The sequence below is a fragment of the Amborella trichopoda genome, chromosome 7 (genome assembly GCF_054954075.1).
Source record: "Amborella trichopoda isolate Santa Cruz 75 chromosome 7, AtrichopodaSantaCruz75HAP2 v2.0, whole genome shotgun sequence".
NCBI classification, from domain to species: domain Eukaryota; kingdom Viridiplantae; phylum Streptophyta; class Magnoliopsida; order Amborellales; family Amborellaceae; genus Amborella; species Amborella trichopoda.
In genome coordinates this window covers 4,576,798-4,602,393 of record NC_142342.1, presented here as the reverse complement: position 1 = coordinate 4,602,393, position 25,596 = coordinate 4,576,798, and the positions used below count along the sequence as shown (strand labels likewise).

Below are 25,596 nucleotides of genomic sequence, written 5' to 3'. Positions count from 1 at the left end.
TATTTCAAAAAATGGGAAGATTTTTTTTGAAAAACTCGTGTTTATAACGGAGATTTGCTTGGTACCACTGCCAGGTTAAAATGCGGTACAATAATAGGCTGAAATTTGGAGAAAATTTGTAGTAATGCACCGTAGTACGGATTCAAGCGAAGCTTGACTAACACCCAGAGACAGAGAATCATTGATTAGGGGTTAGCTCTTAAAGCTTCATCAAATAAGTGGTCCAGGCCTCATGGAAAAGGCATAGAGATCCTCTCTGATAAAATCCTGGTACATTATCGTTTTTATGGTTTTCTTGAATTCTTGGGTGTATCTAGCGAGCTGGTGTTCTATGGATTCTTTAATGGTTGATTATTGAAAATTTCGATTTGTCTGTGTACCTTTAGAAATTAATTTTAATTGCTCAGAACTCATAGTTTCTTGTTCAAATAATTGAGATTTTTTCCCTTTGTTTGGGGCTTTTATGTGATATTGATTAGATTGTGGAGATTGTGTTAGACCAGAGAGAAAATCGATTATTTGGCTGAATGTATTTCGGGTAATCTGTATAGCGTTTTTCGAGTTAATTTGTTGGCTCTAAAATTGGGGTTGGAAAAATATGAAGAGTCAAGTTTGCAGATCGGTTTTAGGGTTGGTTTTCATAGTTGCGGTGGCTATCATATGGATAGCTGCTAGTTTCATTGTGCAAGCTGTTGTGGATTCGGGTGTTTCCCCATTTCTCATCACTTATATATGCAATTCATTGTTCATAGTGTATATTCCAATAATCGAAATTGCTCGTTATTGGGAGGATTCAATTGGGAGTTTATGGAATCAAACCAGTAAAGGAAGAGATCAGAATGGCTCAGGGGATTCAGAGACAATCAATCTTTTGGGTGATGGAAAATCAAAGAAAATTGTTGGTAGTTTGAGTGGGTCTCAAACTAATGAAAATAGCAGTGTAATTCAGTCTGAGGATGAGAGTTCCCTTTTACCTGAGAGTGAACTACAAGAGACTGAATTGTTAGCTGAGACGCCAATAAATTCAGCGGATATTGGGGCTAATGTGGGCGATGGAACTTTAGCTAAGGGTTTGGATTCTAAGGGAAGATGGACAAGGAGGAAAGTAGCTATGGCTAGTTTATGGGTGTGCCCTTTCTGGTTCTTGGCTCAACTCACTTTCAACCTCTCTCTAAAGTATACCACTGTCACTGTAAGTTTTATAACTATTCTCTATCACTTTCTTTTAACATTTGAACCTATGTTATTTTTTTCTTTCCTTTTATGTGGTTAATCTTGTGGTCTACTACTCTCTTAGTATAAGGAGATTTGTTTCTTAGAATTATTTCTATTTTTCAGTGTTTGGGTTTTCTCTGTTTATTCATTGGTTTTCCCCCAATTATCATTATGAGCATGTTTTTCCATTTACTTCATGACAGAGTTATTGTTTCTGAATTAGGTTTTTGTTTTATTATTGGGTTTTCTTTGCTTATTCAGTGGTTTGCATTTCAAGAATGTCTCAAGCTAGTTTTAGTGGTGAAATCATGAGAGAGTATCATGAGATAGTATCATGAGATAGTTATTGCTTTCGGATTTTTTTTTATATTTCATTGATTGGGTTTTGGGTTTTTCTCTGTTTCTTGATTGGTATGCAGTCAAATACCATCTTAAGCAGCGTATCGAGCCTTTTCACTTTCTTGGTTGCTTTGGCTTTCTTGGGTGAGAAATTCACATGGGTTAAGCTATTTAGTGTTCTTCTTTGCATGGCGGGGACTGTAATTGTGAGCTTTGGTGATTCGGAAACAGGAGAGAACTCAATTGCCACGAATCCAGTTCTTGGTGACATACTTGCTCTTGTTTCAGCTGGTTTATATGCAGTGTATATTACCCTGATACGTAAGAAACTTCCAGATGAGAACAAAGGAGAGGGTCAGGCTAGCATGGCTCAATTTCTTGGGTTTCTGGGGCTTTTCAACCTCTTGCTATTTCTCCCTGTTGCACTTATACTGAATTTCACACGTGTGGAACCATTTCATAACCTAACATGGAATCAGTTGGGCCTCATTGTTGGGAAAGGTCAGTTTGCAATTCAATCTCTTTCTCCTCAAATAAGGGATTATTTCTGTTCGTTATTTTCAGGAATTATTTTTCCGGCATATTTTGAGATTGAGCCATCGTTATTTTAGGAATAAGGGATAAACATTAGAGCCTATGATGTATTTGTTCTTATCTGAGAAAATTTTCTGAAGTCTATGATAATTTGTCTTATTTCCTCATATATGTCAAAGGTATAGGCAGACTGTCAGAGCAATCCACTTCTAATCACTAGATAGAGAATTTAAAACTTGAAAATCAAAAGACACTCTGGAGAATATAATGGAACTTAAATTCTTTGAGGCATGGCAAGTCCAAGTTGGAAGTTCCTCCAGCTGCAAGACCCATATGAGAAAGAGTACTAGAGATAAACAATGGCGCTATGAAGCTTGGAGAATATATTGGAGCTTGAAAAATGCCCAAAGGAGTTTCTAGGCCTCTCTTAAGTTGAAAACTCTTGCACCGTCAAGTACAATATTGGACTGAAGAACTTGCATGATGGAACTATCTACTTTGATGCCAATTTTTTTCAAAAAACATTCGTATGTGTTTTGCTAGTTTATTTGAGCCCCTTAAACCATAGAGGAACCAACTTTGAGAATTTTCTTTTTTGGCTTATTGATTGGAATACTGGAAGTCATATAGGACTGCAAGTGAACTTCTAGTCTGTATAAACTCTGGGAAAGCTAAAGGTTGAGACAGAATGTATGACTAATTAAATTGATTAGTTCTTTAGATGATTGGATCTACTTCTAATCAACGTGAAAATTAATACATGGATATTCAGAATTTTAGTTTGTGATTAATGAAGGATTTGGTGCACCTGATGGGTGCTTCGATGATGGGATCTTCTTTTAATTGCATGTACAAGAATGAACTTTGCATTTTATAAATGCAAATGAGAACTTTGTTCTCCTTTGTTGTTCACTCTCCCTTGATATGTTCTGCTTCTTGTTGTCTTATTTTAGAAACCTGGCCTCTAAGGTGGAGTTATATTTCAATGACTTCCTTGTAGCCAGAGCTGTCTAAAATCTTTGAGAAGTCTAAGCCTACGGTCCAAGGCCTTCACTTACATTTAAAAACCTGGACAAGGGTCTAAAATCTTTGAGAAGTCTAAGCCTAAGGTCCAAGGGCTTCACTTACATTTAAAAACCTGGACAAGTGTGATTATGAGCTGGGTGTATAAAGAAGAGCCTTAGGCACCCGGAGAGAACTAAGGTAACTTGGATTGTTGCGGCTGGAATTGTCTCCATGTCTCGTCTATGGCTCCCTTTGGAGCTATAGGAGAGGTATATCATGTATGCTATGTACACTTTGAGGTAGATTTTACCTCTATTAAAGTTCAGAAGTGGGAAGTTGGCTGACTTCTTATCAAAAGTCAAGTGGACCACTCTAGTCGGTTATATGAGTTTGTGTGTGTGTGACCAATCTACAATGAACTGTAGGATTAAGAAGTTTGCTGAGGTTGATAGATTCCTGGGTTTATTGATGTTAATGAGAGGAAATCAGATCTTTTCGGTTTCTTGACAGGGTTGGTCATTAAAGGTGGTAGAAGAGGAGATGGGACAAAGGTATCTAGAGATTCACTTTCAGGGCATGTCTACCTCCTAGTTCGTACTTCCTTAAATGTCTTTCTTGATTCCTCTCTCTCTCTCTCTCTCTCTCTCTCTCTCTCGCTCTCCCCCCTCTTCCCCTCCCCCACCCCCAATAAAACAACACCTCCCCCTCATCCTTTTTTACCCTCACATACATCTATTTTTTCCTGCGATTAGCGTAACTTTATGTAGGCCTTTCATCAAGTAATCAGTCCCGTTATCTATTAAAACAAAAGGAGAAAGAGAGAGGAAATCATGATGCTGAAGAATTGCTCTCGCACTATCATCTGTTAAGTATGGAAATTCTACCTCGCTACAGGGGGCAAGTGGTGGCATTTCTGACTCACCCAATGTGATTTCTCTTTGTTTGGCTCTATAATATGCGACCTGTTTTTAATGCATCAGTGATTCAACTGGATGTGTACTTTTGGAATATCAATACCAAGAACGTAAAATCTATACTTTGAAATATTTTTTACAATGTTGATTTACATTGTCTTCGAATCCTTTAAATACCCAACAGATTTAGACTTCTTGAGTTGATGATCATGCTTCCTTCTGTTTTGTCAGTATATCATAGAAGAGCATGTGTTCAACTAATCTTTGGGGGCATCACCATTAGTCTGCTAGCTTGTGCAGAGTTTTCAACTTTTTGATTTTAAGAAAGTGGCCTGTGTATTTCTTGGGTTTATGTTTACATATAGTGAAACTGTGGAAAGCACGTTTAACCTATTTTCTGTATGAGCCAAACCCATAATACATAGACCTCTTGATCATTGGCCGATACGAATACCCCTTTCATATGTATATGTCCAACATATCCATCTTGCTTTGTTCGTTTGCTGCCAAGAGAAAATCATCTGACATATTGGCACACTCCCTAAGTTTGATCTACCATTCTTGACTTTTTTATCCAATTTAGTGCCTGATATTTTTTACCATTTGAAATGTTTGAACACTTCCGATTATATTTTCATAACATAGTTTCATGTGCACTAGCAACTGTGAATATGTGTTCCTTGACTGTAAAACAGTCTTCTCATCCAGTTGGACTAGAAACCCTTTGCTTTTAGCCATTTGAGGGTTTGAGGTTTTGAAATCATCTTGTAGCTGCCAATGATTTCAGTCCATATCTGGTTCATTTTGCCCAATTTATCCAATCCTATGTCCGATTGCTAAAACCTGTCAAATTCTGCCGGTTCAACAGCTGGGCCGGTTGAACTGCCCGGTTCATATCAGTTGGAGCTGTAGAACTCGCCATTTCAAACCAATTTTGATTTTTTTTTATTTGTTTGTGTCCCATTTATTTTTGAAGACCAGACTGACCGGTGAACCGGCCTGTCCAAGTGGTCTTGACCAGACTGGTGGCATCACCAGTTTGATGACGAATCTGGTCTGGATAACATTGGTATGACATACCTAAAGAAATAAAGGAAATATTAGTATAATCCTGTAGGGTTGCACCATCTCTGCAGTGTCCATCCCTTGATTGGCAGTGATGACCCCAATGGACTATGGATTTCTGCCGTCCATTATGGACCATGGTATTCTTTCCTGAAATGGAATTGCATTAATGGAATGCATTCATTTCTAAAGATAATTGCTTCAAATCAGATTTTTATTGGGCTGCGGGCTTTAGCTGAAGGAGGTGACAATGTGGAGTCCGCTTTGTTTTCTGTTGCTTTTTCATATTTGACTATGGTGAGGAGTCACTATTATGGCAAGAATTTCAAAAGCCGAGTTTCTTGTTAGAGGCCTCATGGGCACATTGGTTTGTGTATTGGGGGTTGATGACATTCCCTTATGCTTGAAATTTTAAATTGAAACCATATCATGGATGTAACATGCGTAGGAAGAAAGTATTGTACTTTGTGCAAGTATATCGTTTGGTGCTTGGACCATGGATCCACTATTCATACATATCCTTGGGAACTTGAGTTGTTTGCTTTAGAAGCCACCCCTGTGGGACTGGTTAACTCCACTGGCCAGGGATATGTGTGGACTGTAGATGTTGGGTACGAGTGCCCAAGACAATGCTAGTATAAATTATGGTTTCTGGTTCCCTAAGAGGCACAAGACTATACTAGTATAAAGTATGTTATCAGGTCCACCATGAGAATCCAATAGGTTTGGGCCTTTAACCCAAATTTATAGTGTTTTGTAGTAGTCTTCAATTGTCCTACTTCTGCACTCCAAGTTTGTCCAATTAAATGAGATAATGAGATTTATGGATTCATGATATCTTGTCGTTCCTCTTAGATCCATCATTATGCTTTATTTTTGTTACTTTGTGTAGCCCATGCAATGAATGATGAGTCTCTCTGTCTCTCTCTCTCTCTCTTAAAATTCTTCCGAGTTATGCATTACAATTCTCACTCTCTCTCGATCTTCTTTTTGAGTTATGCATTACAATTTATCTACAGCTACTCTTGTTCTACCATGCTTTGAGCTGGATTTCAAGTTTGAATTAAGTTGGTTCTTGTTTTCACTATCTAGTCCTTTATAATGAAATATTTTAAATGTTGCAGGTCTATTGGACAATGTGCTTAGCGATTACTTGTGGGCTAAGGCTGTACTTCTTACTACGACTACAGTAGCAACTGCCGGCTTAACTATTCAAGTTCCTTTGGCAGCAGTGGTGGATTCTTTGACAGGGCATGCACCCAATCTCTTGGATTATTTAGGTGGTGCCTCTATAATGGCTGGCTTCATTGGTATTAACATCCCATCTGCTGATAGTTGTGGACTGGGATCAAACTCAAAAGAAACGCTGGTTGAGAGTGATCCTCAATCCACTCCTACTGTTGCTCAACATCCTGATGTTTAGCTGGTTACTAGTTAAATTCCATCTGCTCGTGCTTGCATCTCTCTCTCTTTCTCTCTCTCTCTCTCTCTCACACACACAGAGACCCACACACAGGCTCGCGTGTATACATGAACACACTCATTTCCTATTTTAATTTCTCTCATTTTTGTTTTATTGTCTATCACTTATTTCCTATTCTCTCTCTCTCTCTCTCATGTACATGCCACGGTTACTTTTCTCTCCGATCTCCCGAGTCTTCTATTTTGAGTAATTAGCTCCTGGGTTGATCTCTCTCTCAGCTGTGAAAGTGATGGTAGGTCATATTGATCAACAATATAGCGCTCATATATGGTTACAGAATCAACTTTACTTTTTAAATATTCCTGCATGAGGCTTCGCGGGATGAATTATGGGCAGTGGCTATTCGAAATATGAGGTTTGAGGCTCATCTTAGGTTTAATTAAACTTGGCTCAATGTTGTCAGATTCACTCCTCTTCGACCAAAGAGGCTGAAGTCTTTGGATTTCGGCCTAGACAGAAGAAGCGAAGAAAAGCTCTAATGCATTCACTTCGGCTTGCTTCGGTGTGATTTGGACTGCGTTGGATTCGGCCTTTTCTGTTGAAGCTCTAGCCTCTTCGGCTGAATCATGGTATTGTCCTTTTTTATTGAATTTTTTATTTTTTAAATTTTTATTCTTTTAATAAATTATATATTTATATATAATTTATTAATATTAATTTTTTTTAAAATTTTTAAAGTCTCCTTCCGAAACGGCCGAAGCATCGAAGTGCTTTGTTTTTCCAACCAAATTGAAGAATACTCCAAAAAGCGAATCTAACGACATTGCATGGGCTCAACCAAAATACGTCTCCTTCTTCCTTTACCCAGTTCAGCTATTAAGTTAAAAGAAACATACACCTTAGTGATAATTGTCGCGATCAGGATATTATCAGCAGCGATGTTATCAGCAGGGAGTTTTACTGGACGTTATTTGATTCTCTTTTTCTATTGGGAAATTAATGTATTAAATTAATTTTTTATTCATTATATATTAAACTTTTTATCAATTTAGTAAGGAAAAAGTTTATATAAGGATGCTACCCTATAGTGTAGAACTACGGATGCCTTTCAAAAATCCATCGGAAAAGGTAGTTTTAATGTTGAAAAACTCTTTGATTGATCTTCTCGGCATCAACATGTATGACTATGAAAAATAAAAAGATTTTAAGTCTCAAAAATAGTGTATTTTACAACATATTATCAATACCGTCTATTTTCGAGATTTTCATATGTTTATAGTTCTGTTTGATTTTAACCATTTTTGAAATTTAAAATTTTATAATTAGGTATAAAAATAGATTTTGAGATAATCCTAAGAACATATTCCATCAAAATTATATACCATGATAAAATTACCTCTACACCTGCGGATGCATCCGTGTGCAAACTGCATTGGCCTTTGGTTCTTCGTACGTCAGTACTTGGAAAAGAAAGTGCAAGAGAATTTCAAATTTGAAACCCCACCCCTGATTTATCGCTACCAAACTAGTTAGTTTCAAATTCGATAGAGATTGTGTGGGCCGATGATCGAATTACGATTTAAAGTGGAATTTTTCTTTAAATAGTCAACAGTGCCGGCTTGAACTTTCCGCCAAAAATGAAGGAAAAACTTACCTACCTGGGCCGGTTGGCCCGGGACGTCTAAATTGGAGGCTGTCGCCTATATTACGACCGTGTAAGATTTATACCTCTTGCTTTCAGTTTTCTTTTTAGTTGAATACCTCTCTGAAATTTACTGGAAATTTTGACTATGGATGGTTATAAGAGGTTAAAATTGAAAAAGGGTTTTGTAGGCTAGATATAGGATCATGGTTTCTGAGATATATATAGGGTTTGAATGTTACGGTCCTAAGGCTAAAGTTAGGATGACCAAGGCTAGGGTTTATGTTCAGACTACTGTGATGCAAGAAAATCAAAAGGTAAGACAATAATCTACTTTATGTTATTCTTGCGAAAGACTAATTTTCATAAATATATGAATATGTTTTAGCTCTAGAGAGAGAGTCTACAATGATATTTAATATCTTTCAACAAAATTATGGCATAACATAATCACAAAAAACTGAATTTACAAAATCAAGATCATGAAGTTTTCTTACTTAAAGACACCAAAGCATAGGATAATTTTACAATGCAATGACAGCTACGATGCAAATAAAATATCTAGAAAATCCCTAAATTATAAACTAAAAAAATGCAGGCAATTGATATGTAGACATTTACTCAAACAGTTATTGTGTGCATAATAATTTTAAATAATCCAAAAAAAATATGCACTAATTTTCAGCAACAATTATGTATCACTATCTTTCTCTAAAATTACAACATCATCTCTATATATCTCTCTTCCCCAAAAATTTCAGCAATGGCTATATCTTTATCTCTAAAATTACAGCAGTACAAAAAATTCAAGGGGTCCCTTGTTTCTATTGCAAAAGCACGGACCTAGTTGTTAGTTTATAATGTTTTTTTTTTTTAAAGATGAGAGAGGCGTGCAACTCAAGATACAAGAGGGGAAAATAAACAATGCGGTATCTCTTGATATTGAGCAAAATATATTGCGTCAAAATATCAGTGAAATTAACATGATTTCAATGAAATTTTTAATGATAAACAAATAGAGTCTCCTAGCCTATTTTGTTTTGGACCAATCTTTATTGCGTCAACAATGATTTCATTAAAACAGATTATGGAACAGTTGCAATTTTTGGAACAATAGCGGTTTCTCAGAGAAAAAAGAATCATTGTCTGCTAGACAGAGAGAGATACAGAGGAATTTGGAATGGAGAGATGGCCTTCATGTGTTGAACAGAGAGAGAGTGTGAAACATAACAACAATTAATCAAAAAATTTAGACCCAATTACAATCAATAAGCAAGACCTAAGTAAATGATCAGCAAGATTTTCAGCAAAAACAAAAAAAAAAAATTCAAAGAAGAATGCCATTGGACCAATTTGAGATAAATTCGAGAAAGCCAATTTCATCCCGTTAACTCTTTATTATTCTGACATACTTAAGTTCTTTTATCAACTCAGATACCAAGATTTGATAATAGAGAGAGAGAGGAGGCGGAGTTGGGAATATGAATGGGGATTTCAATGGAGGGTGGATGCGTGTGTGCATAAGGGTGCTGGTGCCAACTGACCATGAAAGAGAAAAAAAAGAATGGAATTCAAAAATTTTAAGGTTAGAAATAAATTACAGTAAGATATACGGGAATGACAAAGAACAATATCAAGGTTACTATAAATTAAACTCAGGAAAAATAAGATATAAACACCAATAAAAAATGAAAGATAGAACCTGCTTTGATACCAATGTTGGACTTTTGATGCGAAGAGATAAAAAACACCAAGCTCCCAGGATTAATGGCAGTGTCATGAGACTAGGGATCACACAGAGCAGGCTTTACCAGAACTACTGAGAACTAAAAAATAATTATTTGTGTGTGCTTCTCCATGACCAAGAAAAGCCTAGTTATAAAAGGATGGAGGAGGCCGTTCTTCAACATTCGGCTTCCTCCTGGAATCTCTAAAAAATGTAGCCCTCTAATATTGGAAGGTGGGTAGTTATCATCCACCCGTTGGATAAAGGCATATTTTCTCTCTCTAAGAAACCTTTTGAGTGATAAAATATTAAAACATTAAGATAAATAATAAGAGAGAGAAATATGAGACATGTGAGGCCCCATGGCCACTCACACGTACTAACAACTTGGATAATATCTAATGGAACTTTGTCTTTGCTATAACTTTGGTAAACATGTCTGCAAGTTGGTCTTCACTTCAAACATAAGGAGTACTAATAATTTTGTATTGAACATTATCTCTCAAAGTGACAATCAACTCCTATGTACTTGGTTCTTTCATGAAAAACTAGATTAGAGGTTATATGCATAGCTGCTTGATTATCACAGAACATCTCCATTGGATTGTCCGTTAGGAACCCCATATCTCGAAGTAGGTATTTTGTAGTTGAAGTTATAGCTTTATATTCGGCCTCTACACTGGATAGAGAAACTACATTTTTTTTTTGTTTTTCCAAGTAATTAAGTTTCCTCCGACCAATGTATAATACCCAATAGTAGCCCTCATATCAATTGGATTACTTGCCCAGTCAACATCAGAATAACTAATAATATTAGTGTGACCATTTGGTTTCATCCAAATACGTCTGTCGAGTGATGACTTAAGACATCTGACAATCCTATTGACAACTTCCATATGACATGATCTAAGAGCATGCATAAATCAGCTCACAAGGCTAACCACATACATTATATCTGGTTGTGTCAGTTAAATTAAGCTTGCAATTAATATCAACAAGGGTGTCAACAAGTTTGACTCCTAGTTTACTAGTTTCTTTTAACAGGTCTAAGACATATTTCTTTAGAGAAATTGAGAGCCTCTTTTTGGAATGTGCTACTTCAATATCGAGAAAATACTTTAGTTGACTAAGGTCTTTGATGTCAAATTTCGTGTCAAGATAATTTTTAAGCTTCATGATGCTTTCTTTATCATTACCTGTAACCATAATATCATTAATATAAATGAGTATAACTGTTGTACCTGAAGTTTCCCTTTTTATAAATATTGAAGAATCAACTGAACTTCCAAGAAATCCGACACTCATCAAGGTTAAGCTGAGTTTGACACCAAGTAACATAAGTGGTTCTTCCTCTACACATGATTCTCCTTCTTCCTCCCATGACACGGCTAATCCTAATGCTTTCATGTCTTTCCATAGTACTTTTCTTTGGATAATAGACTTAGGGGCCACAGATCATATGACTGGCAACTCGTAATGTCTATCCAACCTAAAAAATAATGAAAATATGAACCCTGCTTATATTAGTAATGGTTTATTGATTCCTATCCATGGTGAATCTCATAACTCTAAAGTTCTTTTTATGTCATCTTTCTCCTCTAGCTTGATGTCAGTTAGTAGAATTACTTAGAGCATGAATTGCAATATTATTTTTCTCCCAATTTTGTAACTTTCTAGGACCAGACCATGAGGAGGACGATTGGTGAAGGAAGACTGTCTCATGGGCTATATTTATTTAATCTGGAGAATAAAGTTTTGGTTGCTAGTCAAACTAATTTCAATATTAATACATTATGTCATTGAAGATTTAGACACCCCCTAGATAAAGTTTTGAAAATCTTAAAATCCTCTATATCTTTAAATTCTCATTATTGTGAAGTTTGTAAATTCTCAAAACACATAACACTTCCTTTTAAGTCTTTTATGCATGTTTCAAAGGAACCATTTTATTTGATACATTCTAATGTGTGGGGACCAGTCCCATTTGATTTTTAGGCTGGCTTAAACTCGTTCCATAACTTTAGATAGATCCACAAGACATGAACCATGATCAAGAGACGAAACAACCCCCCATGGTGCAATGGATCGCTACTGATAGATCGACATGCTCTGATACCATGTAGAGGTTGCAATAAAGGAAATAGAAACGAGAGAGAAAAATCAACAAGATATATAAGTGGTTCGGCAATAGTGCCTACGTCCACGGAGGGCAAACTAGTATCTCATTCATAAGGAATACTTTGGTTTACCAAGGATTTATAGATTTACAGCTCTTGCAATTGTAATTGTAATCCCACAAAATAACTGAATATAAAAAACTCAATATTTGGCTACTGCAATTTTAGCTACTATAACTATCAACACCTAGCCTTGGCATGCCATTTTATGGCCCGGGCCAAAACTTTCCAGGACGTAGACCTAGGCCTTGCATTTGGGGGCAGGGCGACCAGCTGAGCAGCGCTGCCTGGCCGATTGCCACCACAAATTGGAGATAGTGCAAATACCCTATAAATGAACTTGTAGAACTACTCTATTACGAGTGCAAGATAATCTTTATGAACTCTTCAAGATTTTATCTCAATTTATATTGAAGTTGTTAAAAAATATCCACACAGTTCTGTACATGAACTAATATTTTGGATCACAGTGCATACAATTTGGATGACGATGGTTGCCTGGCCTGACTGCCTAGTTGTGGGACTTGAGCCTAGTCTGAGCTTGAGATGGGGCACGCTGAGCCTGTCCCGTTTCCATGCTGCAAAGACAGGTTTGGTCCAACTTCATTGTTGGTTCAAGTGGGGCAAGTGCAATGCATATTTCTTTTTTGCAAGAGACAACAAGTACAATTCTACAGCAACCATTTGTCTATTGTTTAAAATTCATTTATCACTCGAAGAAACATTTTCTTCCTTTACAGTGTCTAAAGTTTCACAAGTACAAGAAGTTTACAATTTCAAGTAACTATTGGCGCTCTTCTACTTGTTGTAGTCTTCAACCAATTTCCCATGAGTTTGAGAGTAAAAGAAAGGGCTTGGTGGATAGGGGTGGCAACGGGTCTCTGGATGGACCCGGACCTGGACCTGGACCCCAGACCCAAATAGCATGTGAGTCCAAGTTTTCGACCCGGACTTGACCCGTCTGGTCCAAAAGTTGGACCCCTATCCATACCCATACGGTCCAGGGTCTGTCCTGTTGGATATTGGGTTTGGTCATGTCCATTGCCACCTTCATTATGAGCTTCTTGTTTTTTTTTTGCCCTTTTTTCACTACCATATATCCATATTATTGGCAACAAGGTTACAATAACCCACTATTAGATTTCAAGCAATCTGATTTGTCGTTTAATAGCTAAAGATGACTATGAGTTCTTATTGTATAGGATCTTTAATATACTTAAATGTATAGGGCTTGAAGTATTTTATCTCCAATAGTTTATGGGTGCGGGTCGGATTCAACCGGACCCGAACCCAGACCCGAGCAGTGTTTGGGTTTAGGTTTTGAACCCAAACCCAACTCGCTAGGTCCAAACATCGGACCACCAATGTCAGGTATACGCACGGGTCCCCAGTTGGGTCCGGGCCCATCGCCACCCCTATTGATGGATAACTCCAAAAGACCATGAAATCATCGAAAAGGAGCCCACATCAATATGAGGCCTCAGGTTGTCACATAAAAAACAGCTGTGGGTTAGGTTGCCGGGCACGAAAAAGCAAAACTTTTGTGAACGCCAAATCCCCATGCAAATTATAAATATGATTTCTAATTCTCAAAGAACAGTTTTTTCTCTCACTAAGATTGAGCATCTCTCTCTCTCTCTAAGTTATGAATATGATTTTTTATTTCTCAAATAAGAGTTTTCTATCACTAAGAGGGAGCATCTCTCTCCCTCCCTTCTCCCCCTCTCTCTCTCTCAAGCAACTCTATTTGCAAATGAATGATCTCTCTTTTCTCTAAAAAAGAAGTTTTCTATCACCGAAGTCCCATGCAAATTATGGAAGATTTCTCATTTCTTCAAGGAAGAGTTTGCCATCATTAAGAATCTATCTCTCTCAACGAGCTCTCTCTCTCTCTCTCACAAAAGCAACATTATTTGCAAATGAATGATTTCTCATTTCTTAAAGAAGCCTTTTCTATCACTAAGATAAATCCTCTCTCTCTCTCCATTGCAAAACTAGTTTGAACTTTGAACATCAGTCCCCATGCAAAATCTTTGAATGGAATTTGTCTCAAATACGAGTTTCAATCACTGAAAAAGAGAGCCTCTCTCACCTCAAACCCGTTAGACACTCAAAAAGCTTACATACATTTTCAATACTCCCAACTGCCCCATCATCCATCCTCCATAATAATTGATTTACCAAATCTCCCCAAAAAACAATAAAACTAAAAATTTGAATACATTCTCTCTCAAAAACAAGTATCCAATAAAAAGCTCTTTATCAATGAAAATGGTTTCTTTCACTAGAAAACATCTCTCTCTTTCTCTCTAACGCAAACCATCAACCATGCAAAACGCTTTGTAAACATCATTTGAATCATCATAAAGGGGTCCTCTCCCTCTCTCTAACACAAAACTATCAATCTTCCAAAATCTTTCTCTCTCTCTCTAAAACAAAACTATCTATCATCCAAAAAGCTTTGTAAACATATTTGAATCAACATAAAGGGCCCTTTCACTTAAAATCTCTCTCTCTCTCTCTAACGCAAAACTATCAATCTTCCAAAAATCTTTGTAAACATATTTGAATAAAAAAAAAAAACCATATTTGAATGAACCTTAGGGAACTCTCACTTCAAATCACTCTCTCTCTCACATAAAACACCCGTTGACTCTCTTTCTCTCTCTCTCATCAAAAACCCGTTTTCACTCAAGTGTCTCCACCATTTCTTCTCTCTCCATAAAAGCCACCATGAATGCACTCCATCGCCCAATATTTAATGCAATCACGCCACCGTGAAACAAAAACCAGTGCAAGAAGCTCTGGTGCGCATTTCGCCAATCGAGAAACCAGATAAATAGAAGACAGAGAGAGAGAGAGAGAGAATAGTAAGGTCAAAACGCGTTTGGGTTGGAGGGCAGTTGGGCCGCAGAGCCCTTATCCAATGAGAGCTCACCTCTCATTTAATTGAACATGCCACTGCTAGTACAAGCAATAACACTTTGAACACCCACTGGTTTTATGGACACACAGACTCCCCGCTTTTCTCTCTCTATAAATACTGCAATATTTTCTTTCTCTCTCATCACTCGAAACCTCAGGTGTAGATTGAATTCGCATAGAGAGATAGAGAGATGAGGGGCGGCGCTTCCGTTTTAACTGGGGTTTTGGTGGTGGCTGTGGTGGTGGTGAGTAATGTCTTTGCTGCTGAAGTCGGCAATGGCTTTAGCGATGATAAGCACTTCTTGCTGGGCCACATGCATGGGCCATTTGGATTTAAGCATCATGGTGGAGGACTAGGAGGAGGTTTTGGTGGGGGTGGAGGGCTTGGAGGTGGCGCCGGCGGGGGTTTTGGAGGAGGTGCTGGTGGTGGTGGTGGCCTAGGAGGAGGAGCTGGGGGAGGTTTTGGTGGTGGTGCAGGCGGTGGTGGTGGTCTTGGTGGAGGTGCTGGTGGGGGTTTTGGCGGGGGAGTAGGCAGTGGAGGTGGACTTGGAGGAGGTGCTGGTGGTGGTGCAGGTGGAGGGCTTGGTGGTGGTGCAGGTGGAGGGCTTGGTGGTGGTGCAGGTGGAGGGCTTGGTGGTGGTGCAGGTGGCGGGCTTGGTGGTGGAGGTGGGCTCGGACGTGGTGCAGGTGGAGGATTAGGTGGTGGAGGTGGGCTCGGCGGTGGAGCGGGTGGTGGCGCTGGAGGTGGCCTCGGTGGTGGAGGTGGCTTAGGTCACCATAAAGGAATAGGAAAAAAGAGAGGTGGGCTTGGTGGAGGAGCTGGAGGTGGGCTTGGTGGAGGAGCTGGAGGTGGTGGTGGGCTCGGTGGTGGAGCCGGAGGAGGTCTCGGTGGTGGAGCCGGAGGAGGTCTCGGTGGTCGACCTGGAGGAGGTCTCGGTGGTGGAGCCGGAGGAGGTCTCGGTGGTGGAGCTGGAGGAGGTCTCGGTGGTGGAGCTGGAGGAGGTCTCGGTGGTGGAGCCGGAGGAGGTCTCGGTGGTGGAGCCGGAGGAGGTCTCGGTGGTCGACCTGGAGGAGGTCTCGGTGGTGGAGCGGGAGGAGGTCTCGGTGGTGGAGCTGGAGGAGGTCTCGGTGGTGGAGCCGGAGGAGGTCTTGGTGGTGGAGCTGGAGGTGGAGGTGGACTCGGTGGTGGAGCCGGAGGTGGGTTCGGTGGGGGTGGTGGAGCTGGAGGTGGAGGTGGACTCGGTGGTGGAGCCGGAGGTGGGTTCGGTGGGGGAGCAGGAGGTGGAGCAGGGCTAGGAGGTGGAGCAGGGCTAGGAGGTGGGCTTGGTGGTGGAGCTGGAGGTGGGTTCGGTGGAGGAGGAGGCGGTGGTGTCGGAGGTGGTTTTGGTGCTGGTGGTGGGTTTGGGGCCGGGGCTGGGGCTGGGCTTGGTGGTGGGCTCGGTGCTGGTGGTGGTGGTGGGTTCGGAGGAGGTGGGGGTGGTGGAGGTGGGTTTGGTGAGGGTGATGGAGCAGGGTTCGGGGGAGGTGAGGGTGGTGGAATAGGTGGCGGTGACTAGATTCCAAAATGGTGTCGCCTGTGGGTCTTGGAGGTGTTAATTTTTGTGTGAATAAAGTTGAAACCCTAATAATTCTTTTTCAATGTCATTTTCTTTGCGTTTTTTTGGGTCTGTCCTTAGGTCTCATTGTTTTGTGGAGAGCATATATCGAAATGGAAATGGTTTACAGACATTGTAAGGTGATATGTAAGTTTGCTATACGAATTTAAGAAAATGACATAAAATGTTCGTATACGAATTTAAGAAAATGGCATAAATTTTCTACCGAGAGAGTAGAGACAGTCATGTAATTGGTTTGAAGGTTTTATTTCCGGTAGTGGTACATTAGTGGTAAAAAAAAAAGTTGATCCGTTATATTAGGTGATCGTGATAAGAAGAGTGGGTAAAGGAGGAGGATAGGCAATGTTTTTGAAAAGAGGTGATCTCTTTTATTTGTTTTGCTTTATTTCATCCATTCAATTTTTTTTGTTTATTACACGCAAGTTTATTATTTAGGGTGGCCTCATATTTGAGATTGCAAGTTTCCAGGCTCCCTACGGCCCACTAAACTAGCATAACACTGCATAAAGATCATTATTTTCTTTTTAAGGAAGAGCATGAGCATCTCAAAATATGGGACCGAAATTTTTCTTAAATCAACTCAAATGCCCACTAAATTAGGTTAAGGTTCAATCCCATGCCGCTTAAAAAAAAAAAACGCAAAAAATAAAAACTTAAAACCAAGCAAACGGCTCCATTATGTACAAAACCCCGTATTGTTTTCCCAATGCTTCTTTTTGGTGCTGAAGGCGCCTCTTTTCTTTGAAGGTTGCCCTTTGTATAGAGCCGAGGCTCTAAACAATCAAATTAGAGCCTACCTTCAAATAGTGCTGAGAAATATGGTTTCAATATTGGAAAGTTTTGTTATAAACTTTAATTATATTTTTATATTTAGTTATAAAATATAAATCTTAAAAAAAAGTGTAGATCGAGCATATTTATAAAAAATTGAAAATTTTGAAAATTGATAGTAAAAAATGTGTTATAAGATGTATTATTTTCAAAACTTGAAATCTATTTTTTTTTTCATGTTTATGTATCTTGATGTCGAGGTGGTCAATTTATTGATAATTGGGCATCAAAACAACTATCTTCTAGAAAAAGTTTTGAGGTAGGCTCTAATTTGATTGTTTAAAGCTTAGGCTCTATAAATTTTTCCCTTCCTTTAATGGGTTTTGTCTTGCTCAATTGAATTCTTGTATCTTCATCTTACCTTTCATTTAAGGACCTGGTTTCTATGTGGCCAAGCCTGCATATGTAGAAATGCAGGATTATTAATAAATCTATTTTTGAGATGGAGTTTTAGATTTGGGCAAACTTTCTATGCTTTCTCTACGACATAGAAGTTCTATCCTCCCTCATATCCAACCCTCTAATCTGAATGGAGGTTTAAGATTGCCCCAATCATACTGTTACATCTCTACACTATTTATTTTTAATTTTTTTTCTATAAACTATTTTAACAACAAATTTTGGACATCCATTCCTCCATTAAATTCGTACTAGTGAAAAATATAAAAAAATATTTTTAATAAAATAAAATGATCAAAATATCTCTAAAAGTTTCAAAGGGTATTTTGGTTATTATATTTTATCAAAAAATTATTTTTAATATTTTTTATAGGTGCGCCCTAATGAGAAGATGGCGCATACCAAATTTCATATTTATATAATTTGTATAAAAAAAAACTAAAAATAAAATACTTTGATACGTCGGAAGATCAAACAGTGAGTGACTCTCTTCATCAAAATTAGACGGTTAGATGGTAGGGGGAAGAACTTCTATGCTGTGGGGGAAGCATAGAAACCTTTCCCTTTGGATTTAATTTTTAAGGATATGTAATCTCTAACATGGAGATTATGAATATGAAAAAATAAGTAAATTTTCAAAACTAAAAAAAATAATTTTAGTTAGAAAACATTTAGACCGTTAGTTTCTATTGTTTTCAGATGGAACACCTGCTTGCATCTATCTTTAAGATGGATGCTTTACACTTTTTAGACCGCATATGCAGTCATGCGGTCCAGCCTGCGTGAAACAATTTTCCTTCATTTAATTATTTGATCTGGGTGTTTAGTTATTCTCTCTTTTGATTCAATTATTTTGATTTTTGAACTATTTATGCTAGAAAAAATGTTCCATAAGATTTCTTGAAATAATAAAAATATGAGAGGTTACGCAATGTAGTTTTGTTTTTTTTGTTTTTTGTTTTTTAACAAAAGTGGAAATATTTTAGGTACCATTTTCTCTTTCATATTAATAACCCTGAAGGGCTGATGTACAATCTCTTGCCCCCTTTACTTTCTTTGCAGATAAAAGGCAAATACCACACATGGGAATACCCTGACTTTCTTGGAGGTCATGCTTCTTTCCGCAAGAAATCCTCTCTCTCTCTCTTGGCGACTCTACGGCTTACTCTTTATGAGCCAACCATTCCCATGACGCCTAATAGGGAGACCGCATTGGGGATTAAGTCTCATGTCTACCTTAATATCTTTTATGGATATCACTGGGTTTTATTGCTCCCCAATAAAAATCGTTTTTTTTTTTTTACCATAATATCCTTAATTTTTATGTAAAATATAGGTTTGGTGATTTGGCTATCCCTTAATATAACAAGACCTTGATAGAAACATGCTATAATTGCCTTATTGACATCCATTAAATAGATTTATTGATTTCTTCCATTTTGGTCGCTATTGTGGAATTTTCATAAATACTTTATCTCCATGCCTTTCCATGTCAAACCATTTATCTCTAACTTCGCCATGCATATTTTTTGCCACTGATAGTAGAAAAACTACAATTCCCAAATACTGATATCTTGCCTACAATTGTATACATATAGTTGACTAGACGTGAAATACGTGAATACAATGATAAATCAAGTACAAGAAATAAACAAACAGAAAAGTAGTACATAATATATAAACAATGCCAACTATGTAAGTGTGAGGCTCTAAGCAATGCCTTTTTTTTTTTTTGGTGAATCAGTGGGGATATCAGGCCCCTACCCGTTTTATTAATAATCAAAATAAATAGTACTTAAACAACCCTTAGCAAATGAACACTAGCAACATCAGATAGATTGAAATGCATTACAAAATAAAGGGAATGAGCACACCGCACCATTGCTTCATTCATAGAAACTGCTTCTTTGGGTGAAGAATCCGCTATCATATTGGCCTCCTTATAAACGTCTTGAAAACTGGAGTTGTCCTTAAGTGTTGAAAACATCAAGATTAATTGTAACAACGATAAATAATCTCATAGCATACAATATATTTATAAGTACGGGGTTATGCTAATGTATTAAGTTTACAAGGCTCCTTGCTTTCTAAGTTTCAAACTGAAGGTAATATTGTACTCTTCTCTAGTTTTTTGAAAATTTTAATTAAATATGTTTATTTTGAAAATTGCTCGTGCCAACTTAGATTAATGAAATACAAAAATGATTCACAATGATTTCAATTTAAAATAAAGTATTAAATCTTGTCTTTTTGTCTTTCAAATCTTGTCCACGTGTCTTATTTTTTAAGTAGTTGGTTTCAAACTTTTAAGCACGTAGTTTTAAACCACAGTGAAAGAACAAAAAAAGTGTAAAAGGAAATAATAAACTTGAAAATCGTTTATTAAGTCAAGCCTAAGCATCTCTTGACCTGCAATTAAGACCAGTAAAATGGCATTTTGAATTGAGTGGAATAACATCGAATTGGTGGTCCAACGGTTCCTAGTTGAATCGGCCGATTTAGCTAGTCAAATCACTTGTTCATGGTATTATTAAAAAGAAAATGGAAAAGGAAGAAAGAAAATGAAGTAGAAAAATGTAAACATTGGGGGACATAAAAATCATAAAAATGATATCTTGTAGGAGTTACAAATAAAAATTAAAATAAAAATACTTCAATTAAAGATAAATTTTTGTTAAGATCCATTAATATTTGTGGTATTTTGGAAAGGGTGTGGTTTCTATAAGATTGCAACTTTAAACAATCCAATTAAAGCGCACCTCCAAATTTTATCAGAATATGTAATTTTGGTGTAATTTTTTTTAGGATTATCTCAAAATCTATTTTCATATCTAATTATAAGATTTTAAACTAAAAAATAGATAAATCAAGTTGATATATAAACATATGAAAATCTTGAAAATAGACGGTCTAGATAATGTGTTGCAAGATGCATTATTTATATAAACGTTTATCTTTTAAAAATGTCTTATTTTTATGTTTTACATGAACATCCACATTTTACAAATTTTTTAATTTCCCAAACTACCCTCATTCAGAACTTGAGGTTCCGAATTAGGGTCCTTTCGCTGAGAGATCCGTTTGGAAGTGACTTTTCTACATAGAACCAATTTGGAGCTTCATATTCCAAACCAGGCTTTCACTAAAAATGAGTAAAAGACCTGGAAAACTTCAAATTCTAAATGGGCTCTTAACTCTTTCTTTCTTTTTCTTTTTTTATTTATTTTTTATTTTGTATTTTTTTTTATGATTTAAAAAAACGTGTGGATGGTGTTGTACAGAGGGAGAACATTGTTGGCACGTACATTACAAATTTACTCTCTCGAAAATAAAAGATTTGTTCCGAAGCTCAAACTTTTTCTTTTTGAAAATAATATCCAGGTGATTGTAAAGTGGTTAAAAAAGTTATAAACGAAATGGCATATGTAGTCCTACATTATCATCCCATAAAAAAGTTAGTACATAGGAAAAAGGTACACGTTGTACGCCCATTTAAGGTTGGGTGCGGTTTGTACAGAGCCGAGGCTCTAAACAATCAAAGTAAAGCACATCTTCAAATAGTATCGAGAAATGTTGTTTCAATACTACAAATCTTTGTGGTAGCTTTAAAATATATTTTTATATTTAATTATAAAATTTAAAGCTTCAAAATAGTGTAGATCAAGCAGATCTATGAAAACTTGGAATATCTTGAAAATTGACGGTCTAAAAATGCGTTACAAGATGCACTATTTCAAAAACTTGAAATCTAATTTTTTTTTCCGCATGTCTATGCATCTTGAAGTCCAGATGATCAATTTGAAGATATTTGAGCATCAAAACAACCTCTTCTAGTAAAAATTTTGCGGTGGGCTCTAATTTGATTGTTTAGAGCATCGACTCTATATAAACTTTTCTTTTAAGGTTGTACCTTGTATGATTATTTCATTATAGGGTGGTCTTGAATGACAACGCTTCACACTAGCTCCGTCATATAAATTTTATTTCTTAATTGAATTTTAACATGACGGTAATTGAATTTTAACATGACTTCAGATTTACTCAGAAATGAGCACATCTGATATCAGATCAGTGGCAGAGCCAACATTGATCCAAAGGCACGAAATATCGAATGAAATACAAATAAAATCCTAGATCTAATAAAAATAATAACTGAAAAATAAAAGATAGTAAGACATAGCTGTTTAAGGTTTAAAAAACCATGGTTTGTTACCAATCTTAAAATGGGGTGTCTATACTAATATCTTCAAAAGAAAAATTTCTGGATTTTCTATCTAAATAGGTATTTTTAAGCAGACTAAGTTACAATGTACTCACTATTTTAAAGAACTTAATGACCAATTCCAAACCTCACTTGAGAAAAACGACAAGTGAGCCGTTCAGAACATGGAGTTTCGAATTGGTATTTTACTCATTTTTAAAGCTTTGTTCAGGAGTTTTCATTTATGTAAAAGTCGGGTTCGGGACTTCAATTTATGAACAAATATCTAATTAAAAATCACCAGAACCCCCTATTCATAATCAGGTGGATCTTGGGAAAAAAAAAAAAAAAAACTCTTGTACCTAACTACATAGAAGAGTTTTGTCATGTGCAAATACTTTCACAAAAATATTTTCATACGTGCCAAAATACTCAATTGATGTAGTTTATTTACATTATCTTTAGAAGATGTTGCTTAAAAACACACCAAATAAAGTAAAAAAGCATTACTTGGAAGCTTAGTGACAATTACGGTTGATTATTTGATTTTATCTTCGTTTTTTTTCTCACGAGAAAAACAATGGCTAATAATCTATGTGATATTATCATGGTAACATGCCTTTATCATCATTGTAATAGGGGCCTTTCAAGGATGCAAACATGTTTTATGCATCTCGGGAATCAATTATACCTTTGCATCCCCCAACGCATGAAACATCCATCTTAAAGATGGATGTAGAGTGGGTCCAAAAAAAAAAAAAAATCCAATAGTGTAAAGAGTTTTTTCAAAAAAAATATCATTTTTACTTTTTAGAAATAGTTTATTTTCACATATTAGTGATTTCCATTTTAGAGAGTATACATTTCTATAAAAGTAAGTCTAAAATCCATATAAAAAATGGATCACAAAAATCCGTAGATTCATAAAAATTGTCCTCTTCAGGTATTATCTCTATACTAACCCAGGGAACAAAATATAGTATTGTGAGAACTAAATTTTTTAAAAATAAAACTCAGTTGAAGGTGACATTTTTTAATGGGATTGTCTACAAATAGACCATTTATCTTTTGTACATTGAGGTCGCAATCATTCTTTTCCCTTAAATTTCAAAATTGATGGTTGTAAGAGTATCAATGAATAGACACAAAGTTCCAAAAAAAAAAAATTATCGTACTTCATAATTCACCCCAAGCCATCCAAATTGACATCAAATTAGTGGGAATGATTGTGATATCCATGTACAAAATATAAATAATCTCTTTGTAGATAATACCATTTCTAATAAGTTTGATCAAGGGATTGTATACTATGAGAACATCTATCTTTATTACATAAAGGGCCATAACCTGGTGTTGGTCCTGCCTAAGCAGGGTCTCGGGAGGGGTGGGCTGAAAACGGTTCTAACCTTTGGCTTCTGCACAAAGTGGTTGCTCTTAGGACTCGAAGCCGCGCTCTTGTGCTCAAGCCTTTTACTGTCACATCAAGTGACGGCTCCTATCTTTCTTTATTACAAGGAAACCATAATTACTCCTATCCGTTAGATATCAAATTGGATAACTTGGGATGTCTCACGAAGTTCAAGAATATATTTTTTCAATTTTGAGTCACACACTTACAACTATTCGATCTTAAATCTTATGGACATCAATAATTATGGCCTCATTGTATAAAAAGTAAATAGTCTATTTATATACTTTTCCTTAAATAAGTTACCTAAAATGCATGAAGAGAGACGATGCTTAGCACAAAGGCATGCGTGCTGCCATTTATAGGAGGACTATAACTCACCATTAATCCAGAAAATCATAAATTGATTTTGGATATGTTCCATGAGATGAGGTGTATAAGGACCATTCTCCACCACCAACAACCTTATATTTCGTATATATTTCGTGTGCAATTGCAATTGGGAAAGAGGAGGAAATGGCAAAGATTCAAGTGTTAATGGCAATTCTCTTGACAGTTTTCCTCTTGTCAACTGGTAACTCTTCCAAATTTTTTTTCTTTCCTTCTTACTGGTAATTACAATGTCAAGAATTTTCTTTCCTTCTTTGGAAATCTATTGGCATGAATTTGGGGTGTGTTGCACCAAAAAACAAAAATATAGTTCTTTGATAAAAATGACCAAAATACTATTGAAAGTTTGAGGGGGATTTGGCTTTTTATCTCATCAGAAATATAATATAGGGATGTGGTTGGCAGAAGGTTGCAATCTTAAACAATCAAATAAAGGTGTGCCTCTAAATTTTATCACAAATATAGTTTTGGTGTTAAAAATTCTTAAGATAGCTTGAAAATCTATTTTGATATTTAATTATAAAATTTTAAACTTAAAAAATGGTTCAAATCAAGTAGATGTATAAACACATGAAAATCTTGCAAATGGATGGTCCAAATAATGTTTTGAGGTGCAACTTAATTATATAATTTAAGGTGTCCACCTTATATAAACTTTTTATATATATAAGTGTGCCGTGTGAGAAGAGGGGCATCTCAAAATAATTTATAAAAGAATATTTAAATCAATTACGATCATTCACTCAAAGACTGATTTGTATATTACGATTGGAGCTTTAAAAAACCCTCTCTCTCTCTCCCTCTCTCTTGTATTTTGAGTTTTGAAAGTTTACTACGATAATGTATACTTTTATAAGTTTATACCATTAATATAAGGGAAAAGTTTATATAGAGCCGAGGCTCTAAACAATCAAATTCGAGCCTACTTCAAAAATTTCACTAGAAGATATTGTTTTGATGCCCAAATATCCTCAAATTCATCATCTCGATATCAAGATGCATAGACATGATAACAAAATGGATTTCAAGTTTTGGAAATAGTGTACTTTGTAACGCACTTTTGGACCGTCAAATTTCAAGATTTTCAAGTTTTCATAGATCTCTCGATCTACATTATTTTTGAAGCTTTAAATCTTATAAATAAAGATGAAAATATATTATAAGGCTATCAAAAAGATTTCCGGTATTGAAACCATATTTCTCGAAACTATTTGAAGGTAGGCTATAATTTGATTGTTTAGAACCTAGGCTCTATACAAACCGCACCCTTGATATAAGGGTGTGGTATGGATAAGACCAGGCTCTAAACAATTAAAGTAAAGCGCAACTTTAAATAGTAACAAAATATGTTTCGATATTGGAAATCTTTTTATTGTCTGAAAATTGATTTTCATTTCTAATTATAAAATTTAAAGCGTAAAAAATAGTATAAATCGAGCATATCTATGAACACTTGATAATCTTGAAAATTGCCGGTCTAAAAATATAATACAAGATGCACTATTTTCAAAACTTGAAATCCATTTTTTTCTCATGTCCAGGTTGAGATGATCAATTCGAGGATTTTTGGGCATCGAAACAACCTCTTCTTTTAGTGAAATTTTTGAGATACGCCTTAATTTGATTGTTTAGAGCTTCTTGCTTACATCGTTACACACACTCTATCTATCTTATGTGAGAATTCCTTTCATGCAGCTCAAACAAATGCAGCACGTACTCACGTCAATGGGCCTACTCCTTTGTACTATTGTCTTGAGGAATGTGCAAAAATTGAACACTGCTCTAT

General features: G+C 36.4%; 2 protein-coding genes across 2 annotated transcripts; both read left to right on the top strand.

Annotated features, from left to right (window-relative positions):
• Positions 1–273: 273 nt before the first annotated feature.
• On the top strand, positions 274–6,648 carry LOC18447264 (EamA-like transporter family). The gene is made up of 3 exons (XM_006857365.4): positions 274–1,192; positions 1,635–2,055; positions 6,197–6,648. The coding sequence occupies exons 1-3, from the start codon at positions 599–601 to the stop codon at positions 6,493–6,495; spliced, it is 1,314 nt and encodes a 437-aa protein (XP_006857427.1). The 5' UTR covers positions 274–598; the 3' UTR covers positions 6,496–6,648.
• An 8,168-nt stretch (positions 6,649–14,816) lies between these two features.
• Positions 14,817–16,704, top strand: LOC148781200 (uncharacterized). Its single transcript, XM_088872397.1, has one exon. The coding sequence runs from the start codon at positions 15,157–15,159 to the stop codon at positions 16,519–16,521; it is 1,365 nt and encodes a 454-aa protein (XP_088728523.1). The 5' UTR covers positions 14,817–15,156; the 3' UTR covers positions 16,522–16,704.
• The last annotated feature ends 8,892 nt before the right edge of the window (positions 16,705–25,596 follow it).